We start from the raw sequence: 13203 nt of genomic DNA, 5'->3' as shown, positions 1-13203 counted from the left end.
GTTAGAAGTAGTCCCTAGGAAATTTAGAGTCCGGTTCGATACCTGAAGGTTCATAATACACTACTTGGGACCTTAGGGGGAGGTTAGTTCCCCCTCTTGACTTGCCACTACTTCTCACCCTCTCACTCCATTCTGCATACCCTTGCGGAAACCAGCCCCTTCTCAAGTTCCTACCACTACAGGATCTGTCCCACCATAATCAGCAATGACTCTCCTTGGTCCCTTGATCCTAAAGCGCTATATACACCCACATCCCCAAGATTGGAAACGACGTGCGCCAAATCTATCCGTCCGTGCTTTCTACGCCACCTAGTCTACCAACCTCTATTCTCCCCCGTACATACGGCACGTACTAATGACACTCGGTAACTCCTGCGGTGAGCCTCATAAGTAAGCCCCTTGCAAATCAATACGCCTATGATAAGTGACCACGGTATATGTATATTAAAGCAACCCAGAGCTCTGCTTTTTAAAGTAGCCACGCCCTCACGGCCTCGACCCCATCCACACAACCCCACGCCCATGGCATTCATCCAACGATAAAACCAAACGCCAGGCCAAGCCCCGCCTTCTTTTGATCTTCCCCACTGGATAGACCTTGTGCCAAACCACCGATCCTGTCTCTCCCTAGCCCTTCTTCAAACCCGAACCAGAGTCATTTCCAATGGACTCCACTAGTCCCCTAGACGGCGGGGTACATGACAAGAGTGGACGCTACACATACCTTCCTTCTCCACACTTTTCAGGTGCCCGAGACGCAGAGATTGTACCAGCAACAGCCTCCGACGATTTGGGGTATAGATATGGAGGCAACCACCGCCAAAACAGCATTCAGAACAGCTACCCCACAAACCTTCACGAACGGGCGAAGGATTTCGAGACAGCCAACTACCAAAGAATGCCCTGTTCCCCCGGGTCGATACCCCCAGACTACAGAACCTCGGACTCTAGCCATATTGGGTCCAAGATAGAATCAGCATCACCAAACCATAGAATCAACAATACTGCGGCATTTCCAGTCGTCAACGATAACTCTGGTTCCCACTCATACTTGCCCACAGGTTTCACAGGAGACAAAGGTGTCAATTGTGGTAAGTTTCTTCATGCAGCATGTGGACTTCACGCACAGTCAGCGCTGCGCAGAAAGCTAACCACCGATTACTATTATAATAGCTCGACTCTCGCCAGGTAGACAAGTAAATCCACGTAACCGATTCCATCCGTATAGCTCAGAACTTTCACGCTCGCATACGGAGAATGCATTAAACGGAAATATTGGATACAACGAAAGGATTTTGCAGGGCAACTTACACCAAAAGGGACTTCCCCGGACGATTGTTAACGAAGGAGACTATGTGCATGGAGCACCATTAAGCCATGGAAGATCTCCTGATGGCCATAGGGATTCGGGTGCGTCGTGGCCTCCAGGATCATGGATTACCTCCCCTTCCTCCGACCTGCAGGTTCCACAATATCCGTCAACTTATACAGCCTTCAGCACGAGTCCCCACCTAGAGACGAGCTACGTGACGGCTCCCTACGGGTCGGCTACACATATGCCAGATGGGGGATTATCTCAACCAGGAAGCTCCCCAGGACAACGACATTCGGCGCGGAGTCACTCACTTGAAACCCTCAGCTCAAGCCCACTACCCAACGCAATTCATTGTCCGCATTGTACGCAGACTTTCCCAACAGCTGAACAGTACACGTAAGCAAACTGCCCTTTCACTTGCTATGCTCAGCTGGTTACCCGAGACTCCCGGTACTCGTACGGTCATCTAGGACTAATCATTACCGTTGAACAGGAAGCACCAGCAAAAGCATCAAAAGATGTATCGTTGCCGCTTCGACAATTGCACTCGTACCGAGGGCTTTGCTACACCGAACGACCGCGAGCGACATGAAAAATCCGTTCATAAGATCGCTGGTTTCTACTGGAGGTGCTTGGATCCCAACTGCTCGAGCTTTAGGAAGGAGTTTGCGAGGAGGGATAATTTGAAGGATCATTTAAAGAGAATGCACACTATGCCACCTGGAGTTGACGAGCGGGAAGCCAATGCGTGGAGGAATCAGATGGCTGATAGCGGCAAATATGAGAAGCCAGACACCACCAGGGCCCTCAGGTAATGCACAGCTGGAGTTGGGTCACCCAGGGTTGTCAGAGCTAGAAGTTTTATTTCTTATTGGGGACATCTATTCGGGATTTCCCACGTTGGTTAGGCGTTAAGTGTGAATTTTTTTCTCGACATTAGATTTCACTGCATATATTGTAATTGGGTGGTGGTATTGAAAAGAAAGCATTTCTAGTTCGTGTTGATTCTGCGGGCGTGTGGGCTTCACTCGTTTTGCTTGGCAGGATATTCTTACAAAGAGCGGTGTTTGGGCATGGGAGTGCAAGGAGCTTCCTTTTTTTTTTTTTTTTTTTCCTTCTCTTATTTCCCCTGTTTAATCTATTTACCTTCTTATCGCTATTATTCCGTTCTCGCTTTTTCTCACATAATTGTTCCTCTGGCCAATCAATTTCCATCGATTTCTTTCCATACTTGTACAATACCATAATCGCTCTAGCATAACTATCCGGCGACCAGCGGAGTCTAACGAGATCGGGACCATTTCTATGACTGGCTCTGGTGGTTCGATGGACCTTTACTGAAGCGAGTTAATGCTCATTTCCAGCCCTAGGGATGCCATCTATTATCGCTTGTAACATCGTGCTCGCTATTATCGAATCATGGCAGTGGTAAACCATTAAATTTTGGCTTTGCAAAACTGGAAAAAGGAAAGAAGTAAAAAAAAAAAAAGGGAAAAAGAAAAATAGAGTCAAAATCCCGATGTCCATCAGTGCGGGATAAATGAGCATCTCAGTGCTCAGAGATTGATTCGGGTGGAGCACCCATGCACTAAAAAACCAATCGGAGGAGTCTCTCTCCAATAGGATTCGAGTTGTCTGTACTATCAACACCACTCGAATACGGTCCTGGTCGTACCACTGTTCTGGTTCACCTCAAACTAGAGAAAGGTACTCGTGTTGGAAATTAGTAGCTACCCACCCGAGTGAGCGTAAAGACTCGGGCCAGTTGGATTCTCAGAAATGTTTACCCCACGGTCTCAAGTCGGTCCTGGAACTAAACCAAAGGATCAACCTTTGGTAATCCCTAGATAGTGCTTGCCGCCAGCATTCCTTTGACCCAGCCGTCCAGTTACTACACCCGCACAGTAAATGTTTTACGGCAGGAGCAACCATTTGACCCGAAACCACCCAGGTTGTCTTGTGGCGCACGCAATAGGATTCGAGAAAAGAAAACCAGCTGCGAGGGTAAAGCTCTCGGAGTCCAATGAGCCAGAAGGTTGTACAGACTGATCACAATATGCTGACCACCTCGCGGCACTCCCTGTCGCACTTCTTCTATAATAGCTCTTTGTCATTCCCCGGCACTTTTTTATTCTGTGATGGCGGCAATACACGAAGCCTCAGTGGCCAGGAAGAGCCGAATAACCCGATAGGTTCAACCCACCATACGGATCCGTGAGCATTGAGAGAGCTGGAATCTTCACCGTTACATAAATCACAGTGAATTTGGGACAAAAATTTTCCCACATCGCTAGTCTTCTCGACCAACGGACCCCACATGCGTTAAGACATCGATTCCACAACAGATACACAGAGAGACCATGTTCCTGTTCTGGGTGCAGCTGGGACCTCCCTAACACCGCCTTGGCTAAGAGCCACACTTTGAGCCTCGCCAACCTTGTGGGAATCTTTTCCCGCGAATACCCCTGGTGCAGGTATGCCATGATTTTCACTCAGCACTATAACCGAATCTAGATGCTGAGGAATCCTGAACCTTTGGGCGTATCAGTTGGTTGCAGCGCGTAGATCTACTCCTTTGTTTTCCGGATGGTTTCTGGTGCGTCTTTTGACCGCGGCAGGGTTGTCTCTTCGGCATATGAATAAGTTAACATTCGAGTTCCCCAGATTTTGACACTTGATGAATTGCCTTGAGGGCTATGGTAGACATAAAAACATGGAGCTACTCTTGAAATAGCTACAAAACTATAAGCTCTCGAGGCTGGTACTCTCTTGAGCCTAAGTTACCCGCAGTCTACGGGGGTATCCGCTTAAGAGTATTCCAGATAAACACAACACTCCAACGGCCTAGAAGTGCGCTTCTAGCGAGGAATTTAGCACTTCGACAAAAGGCAAAAACATAGCTCAAGAACTATTGCCCCATTTGATCATTATGGGCGATACCTTAAGCGTCTTACAAATTGATCGGATCATGTTCTGCATCGGGGATCCAATTTGAATGCGCGCAGGTCACTTTTCGCCTTTAGCCATTCCTCTAAAGTAAACCTTTAGTCCGTGGACCGTTGAACTGGTAGAGCCTTAAAAACCTGGAGTTGATAGACACGATACAATTGTGTCATAGGACTACTTTTTGGCCCGTGCATAGGACTGTAAATATTGTGCACAGCCAACCTTCTCCAACTGCTCTGGAGAAAGGATTAGACTCAATTAGGGGACGAGGCTCTCCGGTAGAAAAGTTTTGATTTAGCTCCCCCCGCCCCTGCCGCAGCAAACACCCCTTTTGCCGCTAGCCGGCGTAAGGGTGCCTGGCCAGTTGGTGCTCCGGCTGCGGCTGTTTGGGAGCCGCTCTCCAGTACTGTACCAGTACAGCATTCTCCAGTGGGTATTTGGTTTCAAGCGGTACCAAATTTTTGGCGTGGTTTCTGGCATAGGAGAATTCAAGTGCCGTTCTGACAGGACGCCTCACTTTCCGGAGAATCCTCGTATCATAATTCGCTATCTCTTGCTAGCTTTGTATATCCCGGTCCGGAGAAGTATCAGCGGTTTCCAGGCATGGTACAGTAGTGAACTCGAGTACAGCCTGAGTTTTTCCGACTTGTTGGTTTCTACTTAACTGGTATTCGCGATTCGGTTAACCTGCCAAGCTAAATCCATTGAGGGCCGATGCGGTGATTTCCGTCGATAATCTGGGGGGAAAATTCCAATAAATTCTCACATGCACCGTACTGTACTGTACATACTCGAGGGATTTGCGCCGCGTGAGTACCGCGTGGGAAGCCACTAATTCTTGCGAGTGGTCGTCCTCCTAAGCGCTTGTCTTTGCGCCGCAGGCGGCTACCCCCCACTTTGCGGATCTGTGCTACCCGTGGGCTATAGTGTTTTCCATTGAAGGGGATTTGTGCCTCGGGGGGGGGGGTGCCTCATGGGTATCATAGCATATCAACCTTCTTTTCCCCCCAGGGGTGTATTTAATGCTCGAGCGTGTCTCATGTGCTGGGCGTATTCCCGTAGGCAACCTAGGTGTTCGACCCCGGACTATTAATCAGCCTTAGCCACCTCAATGCTCGGACATTGCTGGTCAGAGTGAATAGAGTTTGGCCACAAAGACAAATTTCCGGCCTTAGTCAAGGTGGCAAATGAGAGGTTAAAGAGCGGGTATCCTCTCCGTAAAGTTAGCCCTTAGAGGCGACTGATATCGCCTAATTATCCGCTTCAAATTGGGCCTCGCATGACGAGTACCAGTGTGGGAGGCGCCATATATACCTTTATACTCTACTCACTATACTTATCATCACAAATCCTGTAAGACTGCACTGTCCAAATGCATTTTGTGCAGAGCTGTGGAAATTAAGTCGGCGTTTCCCGTCCTAGAGATTCCACAACCCACTCATGTCCAAACCCGTTGATATGCAAGGAGTCCAATCACCGTTATATCTTCAGTACCCAGGAGGGCACTCCAGGCACCCCCTAGTGCCGGGAGTGTATACTATTCCACTATGAAACGCTCCCTACATCTGGCGCTTCCCTGCCTTCTAGATTGCTTTATGGTGATATTTGGCTGTTATCTTTCCGTCGGGCGTGTGGGGAATGTCGGGGAATTTATCACTCGATGATTGCGGAGCATAAAATTGTTCAATGAAACCTCCTAAGAGATATAGAGTGGAAGCTGATAAATAGAAGTGATAACTGAAACGAAGTGATTTCCTCCAGCCCAAGCTGACAAATTCTGGATGGTACTGGCTATGTTCCGGAACCGCGAGAGCTCCTATATGAATGCGTGGGCTATGCTATTCCCACAGTCGGGTCCACTATGGCGGCCAATTACGCTTGGCGTTTCAGGTCTTCGCAACATATGGCAATGTATGGACGTTGTGGGGAATAGGGCGAATATTAATCATTGCGAAATGATTATGAAATTGTTATCAGATTATATCAAAAATAATTAAACGGCCAGAAGTAGCAACTGAGAGGATTTCTGGGTGAGGCAGAGCACTTGAAAATAGTAGGGTCCGTTCAGTCCTTCCCTCGGCAACCGGGGGAGTCCGGTTGTTATTGATTGATCAAAATATCATATACCAACTGAAAAGCTATCATCGGTGCGTCTTCGTCCGCTTGCTAACGGGGAAAGCAAGGGATCAACAGTCCTCCGGTATCCTGCCGTTTTCCCGCCACGTTCAATATCATCTTGAACCAGCGAGTAGGAAACATGAAATCCATGTCCACTCTTTTCCAGATCCTTCCCGAATCTCCCACAACTTTGAACAACAATCTACTCGCACGGGCTTCCCCCAAACTCTTCAAATATTCTCCCGCTCCTAAACAACTAGAATCTGCGGATATTTATCCTAAACTAAAAATCTTTTCGAAAAGATACTGCTTCTGTGATAGAATTGGGACAACGAATGAACGGATGAAAAACCATGATAATACGCGATGGTGCGAAAAGGGGCATGACTAAGAGGTAAAGAAAAATGATGCCAAGAAATTAAGACAAAAAACTTATAGGTTACAGGGCAATAAACATGATTGAAAAAAAAAGAAAAAAAAAGCGGAAGTTTTGAGGGTGTATGGCATACCAGCATTGGAGATAACAGTCATATAAAAATACAGTTCTGGCCCAAAATGTATTTTGCAATGATGGTGTTTGGCATGTCATCATTTGCAAAATATTTTTAGGAGATATTGTAAAACTGGTTTAAGTTCAGGGTTGTAAATAATATAAATATAAAGGGTACAGTTGTGTCTGAAAATTGTATATACCCCAGCTTGGCAACACTGCAACCAACGATCATCTCAACATCACCTCCTACTATGGCACCACCACACTCCCAAACCCTCAGAGAAGACCAGAAAAGGGAAATCTATGCCCTCTATAAACATACTGATATGGGATATGGTAAAATTTCAAAGCTTATGAACCTCTCTAAGCCAATGGTATCAATAGTAGTCAAAAATGCGAAATCCAGAGATGGAATCACTCATGATGCTCCCAGATCTGGCAGACCAGCCAAGATTACTGATACCAAAAGGCAAGTAATTCTTGATATTATTGGTGCTAAGACTTATTTAGCCCTAAGAGATATTACTCACAAAGCCAATATTGGACTTGGCAAAGATACTGTTAGCAAGATATTTAGAGAAGCTGGATTTAAGCTCAGGATACCTAGGAAAAAGCCTTTTTAGACAAAAGAACAGAAGGAGAAGAGAAAGGATTTTGCTAGAGTAAGGAGGAACTGGACAAGAGCTTGGAAATAGGTGGGTTTTGTAGATGAAGCCACAATTGAATAGGATCCAAATCAAGTGGGAAGAAAGGTCAGACTGTCACGAATGTAGTTTGGCAAGGATAAGGTTTTCACATGATGCATGATTATAAGTCATAGGTATGTTATTGTTTCGCACATAGGACTGATTTGGGTCATATAACTTAGTATGTCATTGTCACGAATGTGGCTTGGCATAAAAGAGGCTTTCACGTGACACATGGTTATGAGTCACAGGTATGTTATTGTTTTACACATATGACTCATTCAGGTCATATGATTTGTTATGTGTGGGATTTGTGATGCTTTCGTACATGGCTCAAATATGAGTCATGGGATGTGCGCCTGGTGAGTATGCCTTGCCTGTGTGCCTTGTGGGTAAGCCTTGCGCATATGATTTATGTTTCACATATGACCTCATTATGTGGTCATGGGTTTAGCGCATATGACTTAGTCAAGTCATATGACTTGTTTATTGTGTTATAATTAGTTTATGAGTTTTTGTACATAACCTCGCTATGAGTTCATGGGTTTTGAACGTGTGATCACTTTGGTCACATGATTACTTTGTTATGATTTGGTTTCGCACATGTGACCACTTTAGGTCACATAACTACGGGCGGGAAGGATACTATATATGGAGGACGATGCAGCCGAGGAAGATAGGTTCTTCACGATTTGTTCTAAGTACTTTTCCTACTTATTACTTTAACGAATATAAAATACCTTTACAATCTTTATTTTTATTGCAACGTCATTGTTGCGACAAGAAAAGCTCTTTACGAAGAAGAGTTAGAGAAAGCTTATGATAGGCATTCCTGATAGAAGACAGAGGTCTTGTACTATTAGTAACGTAGGCAGAGGCCTAGTGCTATCATAAGACGAAGAAATAAAAAAGCAGAAGAGAGAAGTATCGTTCCCCGTCGCCAAGAACTAACTGTCCAAAGGGGGATTGTTACAGTTATAATTTGTTATGTTTTGCACATGACTCGAATATGAGTCATGGGACGTGCACCTGGCGAGTATGTCTTACAAGTATGCCTTGCAGGTATGCCTTGCACATATGAATTATGTTTGGCACATGATCTCATTATGAGGTCATGGGTTTTGTGCATGTAACTCATTTCAGTCATATGACTTGTTTATTATGTTATGATTGGTTTATGAGTTTTTGCACATGACATCGCTACAAGGTCAATGGTTTTGAGCATGTGACCACTTTGGGTCACATGACTATGGGTGGGAAGAACACTATATAAGGAAGCCAATGCGGCCGAGGAGGATAGGTTCTTCATGCTTTGTTCTAAGTACTTTTCCTCGTCCTTTCACCTCATGTCCGAACGTGAAGGTTCGGTGCCGATCCAATCAGAGCCCTTGATTTCTATCTCACGATAGTCTTCAAGTCTTTAACTTCGAACACCTTTTGGGGGCTTTGTTGTTATACCTCCTTCCACGTTTACTGGAAGTCCATTCTTCCTTCTACTTATCCTTTCAGTTGTTCACTACGGTCGCCTCCTCACGGTCGCAATGGCTAAGCAAGCCTCCACCCCCTCCGCCACGTCCACTCTATGTTCATCAATGGTTCTGTCTCATGCTATCGAGAAGAACTTCACCCTAGAGGCCAAAGTCTCCCGCCTTCGGCATCACATCTCCGCCCTTTCTTGGCGATTTCATCGTGCGGAGAAAGAGATATCTACCTTGTCAGCTGCCCTGGCCTCAGAACATGATACAGTTCATGGTTTGGTCACGATTCTAGTGGCTGAAGCTCCTACAGTTATTCCCTCTTTGCCTGTCCCCTCGGTCAATTCAGTTACTACGGTAGTCTCAGTTGAGGGGGGTGGGCTAGACCCTGAGAGTTCTCAGGGTCCAGTGGAGAAGCTCCCTTGCGGGAAGGTTGCTCCGCCGGTAATCCAAGCCCCTTCTGCAGCTTTGGTTGCGGATAGTGGTGTGGGTGGACCGGGTCCTTGTTCGTCAGGTCCTGTTGAGACACTTGCTCCTGGTGTGGGTAGGGTGGATCCTGGTGTGGGTAGGGTGGATCCTGGTGTGGGTAGGGTGGATCCTGGTGTGGGTAGGGTGGATCCTGGTGTGGGTAGGGTGGATCCTGGTGTGGTGGCACCAGCTGCGGTGGTATCACCCTCTTCTGGGGGGAAGGTGCCTGAGTCCTCTGTGGCTGAGCCCATGGCTGGTCGGGGGAACGCCTCTGGTGGCGTCCCCCCTGTTGTGGTAGGTGGTGATGAGGGTTGCCCATCCACTCCGGTTGCTAGGCCTGCGCCTGGGGGTGGGAAGAGAAAGAAAAACAAGAAGTGCAGGGTCAAACAAGACCAGACCTCATCTGTGCCACTTGTCCCCGACTCGGAAGGGTCATCGCCTTCGCCGGTGCGCTACCGCAAACCGGCTACTACAGAGTTCGCTGCGGATTCGCCACCTGCGGAGCGAGCTGAGGAGTTAGAGGAGGAGTTGATTACCCGGACATGTTCGGTCAAGTGCCGGCAGCTTGGGGACTATATCGTCCTGGCTGCTTCCATCGAGGTTTTTGGGCTCTGCTGCCAGTGTGGTGCGCCCCTAATTCTCTACGACAGTTCGTACCCCCTGGGATAGGGAGCCCTCGTCCTGTAATCGGCTTTCCCTCGGGTCTACGTGCTTGGGTGCTGGGTGTTTCCTTTGTTTGGGAATGGGGATGGGTGCCGTGGCGGTTGGCGGGGTGTCCTGGGATCATTGAGTGGGGGCACTCAGGTGGGTTTCTACTGTGGAGGGGAATATTACGGGGTCACATTCAGGTGGCGGTACTGGATTTTTGTATTTTGGACAGGTAACTTGGCTGGCTGGTAGGCTGGGCTGAGGAGGATTGTCTTTACCATTGATGGCTTTATATTTAACGTTCGCGTTGGGGCATGGCGTGGGCATGTTTGAGGTACGGGGTTGGAGGTTTAGTTAGTTCGTAGTTAGTGGTATCCGGGATGTGACAACCTGGGGGCCCGGCCCTGGGGCTCATCGTATGCCAGTGTTGGCGGTACGAGTTTAAATAAAATTAGATTAAATTCTAAGTACTTTTCCTACTTATTACTTTAACGAATATAAAACACCATTACGATCTTTATCTTTATTGCAATGTTATTGTCATGCCAAGGAATGCTCTTCACGGAGAAGAGTTAGAGAAAGCTTACAATAGGCATTGCTGATAGAAGACAAAGGTCTTGTACTAGCGGTAATGTAGGCATAGTCCTAGTGCTATCATAAGACGAAGAAAGAGATAGAAGAAGACAAGAAGTATCGTTCTCCATCGCCAAGAACTAACCATCCGAGGAGAGATCATTACATTACAAAGCATCACCTCATGTGATGCCAAATGATACAAGATGGTATCCTTCAACCCAAATAGAGAAGGAGATATCGACATCAACGATCAAAACCTTAACCTAGGGGGATCTAGTAACATCTTAGATCATATTTTAGCAGAGCCCTCAAGGGCAGCAAGTCCAGTAACCCCAGAGAAAAGATCACCAGTCGATTGCTCTCCTGCAGGAACCCAACAACCCGAGAGAATGTCGGGATCAGCAGTACCGGTACCACCAGCCCTGGGCACTCCAGCACCAGACACTAGCATACTTGGAATGACCAAGAATCAGGTTCAGGCATTTCTAGCAGCAACACGAAATACAGGACAAGGAAATATCCAGTGACCAAAAGCAAAAGAACCTGACATGTATGAAGGAGATGAAGATAAGCTATGAATATTCCTGGCACAATGTGAAGGGTATTTTGCTGTTAAAAGATATGAAGAACACCATGATGAGATCAAGATTCCCTATATGGAATCTCTATTAAGAGGACTCACAGGACAATGGATCATGCCCTTCCAGGATAGAAGGAAGCAGAGGGAATGAATCACATACGAGGAATTCAAGGCAATGCTCTTCGAACAATTCGGAGATCCCAACGCTAAGGAGACAGTATGATGAAAGCTGGAGAAACTCCAATAAGGAAAACAGACCTTTTCAGCATGCTGGAACGAATGCCAACTATTGGAATACGAGGTGGAGCTTGATGATGCTACTCTCTACATCATCCTCCTAAAGAACTGTAGTGAGAGATTCCAAGAAGCATGGGGAATCTCCACCTCGCATTACATGACAGCAGAACGATTTGCAACATGGGCGACCAATAAGGAAAGTAAACTAAACATGGTTCGAAATAACTTGGAGAACACTATAGCACATTAGTTGGCCCAATCATCCAGAAACGTGGATGGAATCTTCAAATTGCAGGCAGCTCAAGGTGAAAGCAGAGCATTACCACCAGGAGAACCAATACAGTTGAACAAATCAACAGCAAGACAAGCTCTGAACCTGTCGAAGGAAGAGTACGCTAGATGACTGAATGGGAAACTCCACTTGAGGTACGGAAAAGCAGGACATCAGATATGAGAATGCAGAAGCCGACCAAACAGTGGATACCAATGGACAAAGACTGCTGGAAACAATCGCTTCCAAGCTCAAAAGAGGAGCAACATTCGCGAAATGATTGCAGAAGATTTACCGGTGGAACACGACGAGGGTCCCCAGTCAATACTAGTTTGGGAGACCCACGATGTGGACCTAGAAAACCCATCAAGTTAGCAAGCTACTACACGGCACTACACATGTAAAGGGGAGAAGAATACAGAGATCATGTGATGATCAAGACGAAGATACACAATAAAAGATATGAAGAAACAACTATATATGCAATGCTTGACTCGGGGGCTACCGAAGATTTTATTGACAAGGAAATTTGCGACAAATACGGCCCCTACACCAAGAAAGCGAAGAAAGCGAGACTAGTCTGCCTAGCGGATGAAAAACCAAATGCAATGGGTCCTATAACCCATACAGCGACAGTACCTATTGACATTGACAGCCATAGAGAAACGGCAACATTCCAGGTAGCAGATCTCAATAACTATAAAATAGTCCTAGGGATACCATGGTTACGAAAACATAACCCAACAATCAATTGCTACGAGAACAAGATAACCTTCACAAGCTAACTATGTGGTACACAATGTCTCAACAGTTTGCCTGTGGACTACTCGATACCGGTACAAGAAGCGGAAGAAGAAACCTTGTATGTAAAGTTCGCCGAGATGTGGCAAGATAAGAGAGTCCGGATATAAAAGCTGAACCAAGAGGCAAAAGTACCTAGCAAGGGTTCCAAAAGGGCAGCAGGACATGACCTATACGCCAACAAAGAAATCAAGATACCTGCCAACAGGCAGGTGATGATAGTAACAGGAATAGCTATTGGACTACCAGAAGGCACCCATGGATGGATAGCACTCCGTAGTAGTCTAGCAGTCAAACATCGACTTATGACTATGGCGGGGGTAATCGATGCTGACTATACAGGTGAAATCAAAGTGGTCTTGGCCAACCTGGCTCAAGAGGACTACGAAGTCCAGAAAGGCGATTGAATCGCACAGTTGATCATAGAAAAAATCAACAAAGAAGATCTGCACGAAGTAGATCAACCGGAAGAAACCAGAAGATGAGACAAGAAATTTGGAAGTATGGACCAAAAACAACCCAATAAAATAAAAAGAATCGAGATCAAAGAGATCACAGCACAAGCATTTGGACGATATTATCGAAGGAG

At 46.5% G+C, this 13203-nt stretch overlaps 1 protein-coding gene; it reads left to right on the top strand.

Moving 5' to 3' along the window:
• Positions 1-293: 293 nt before the first annotated feature.
• Positions 294-1715, top strand: GSTUM_00010554001 (uncharacterized protein; the record flags this gene model as incomplete). XM_002841379.2 has 3 exons in its annotated part: positions 294-390; positions 459-1091; positions 1174-1715. The coding sequence occupies exons 2-3, from the start codon at positions 665-667 to the stop codon at positions 1713-1715; spliced, it is 969 nt and encodes a 322-aa protein (XP_002841425.1). The 5' UTR covers positions 294-390; positions 459-664.
• Between the last annotated feature and the right edge of the window lie 11488 nt (positions 1716-13203).

The sequence above is a fragment of the Tuber melanosporum genome (assembly GCF_000151645.1).
Source record: "Tuber melanosporum whole genome shotgun sequence assembly, scaffold_70, strain Mel28".
Lineage (NCBI taxonomy): Eukaryota > Fungi > Ascomycota > Pezizomycetes > Pezizales > Tuberaceae > Tuber > Tuber melanosporum.
This window is presented reverse-complemented; position numbering and strand designations above follow the sequence as displayed.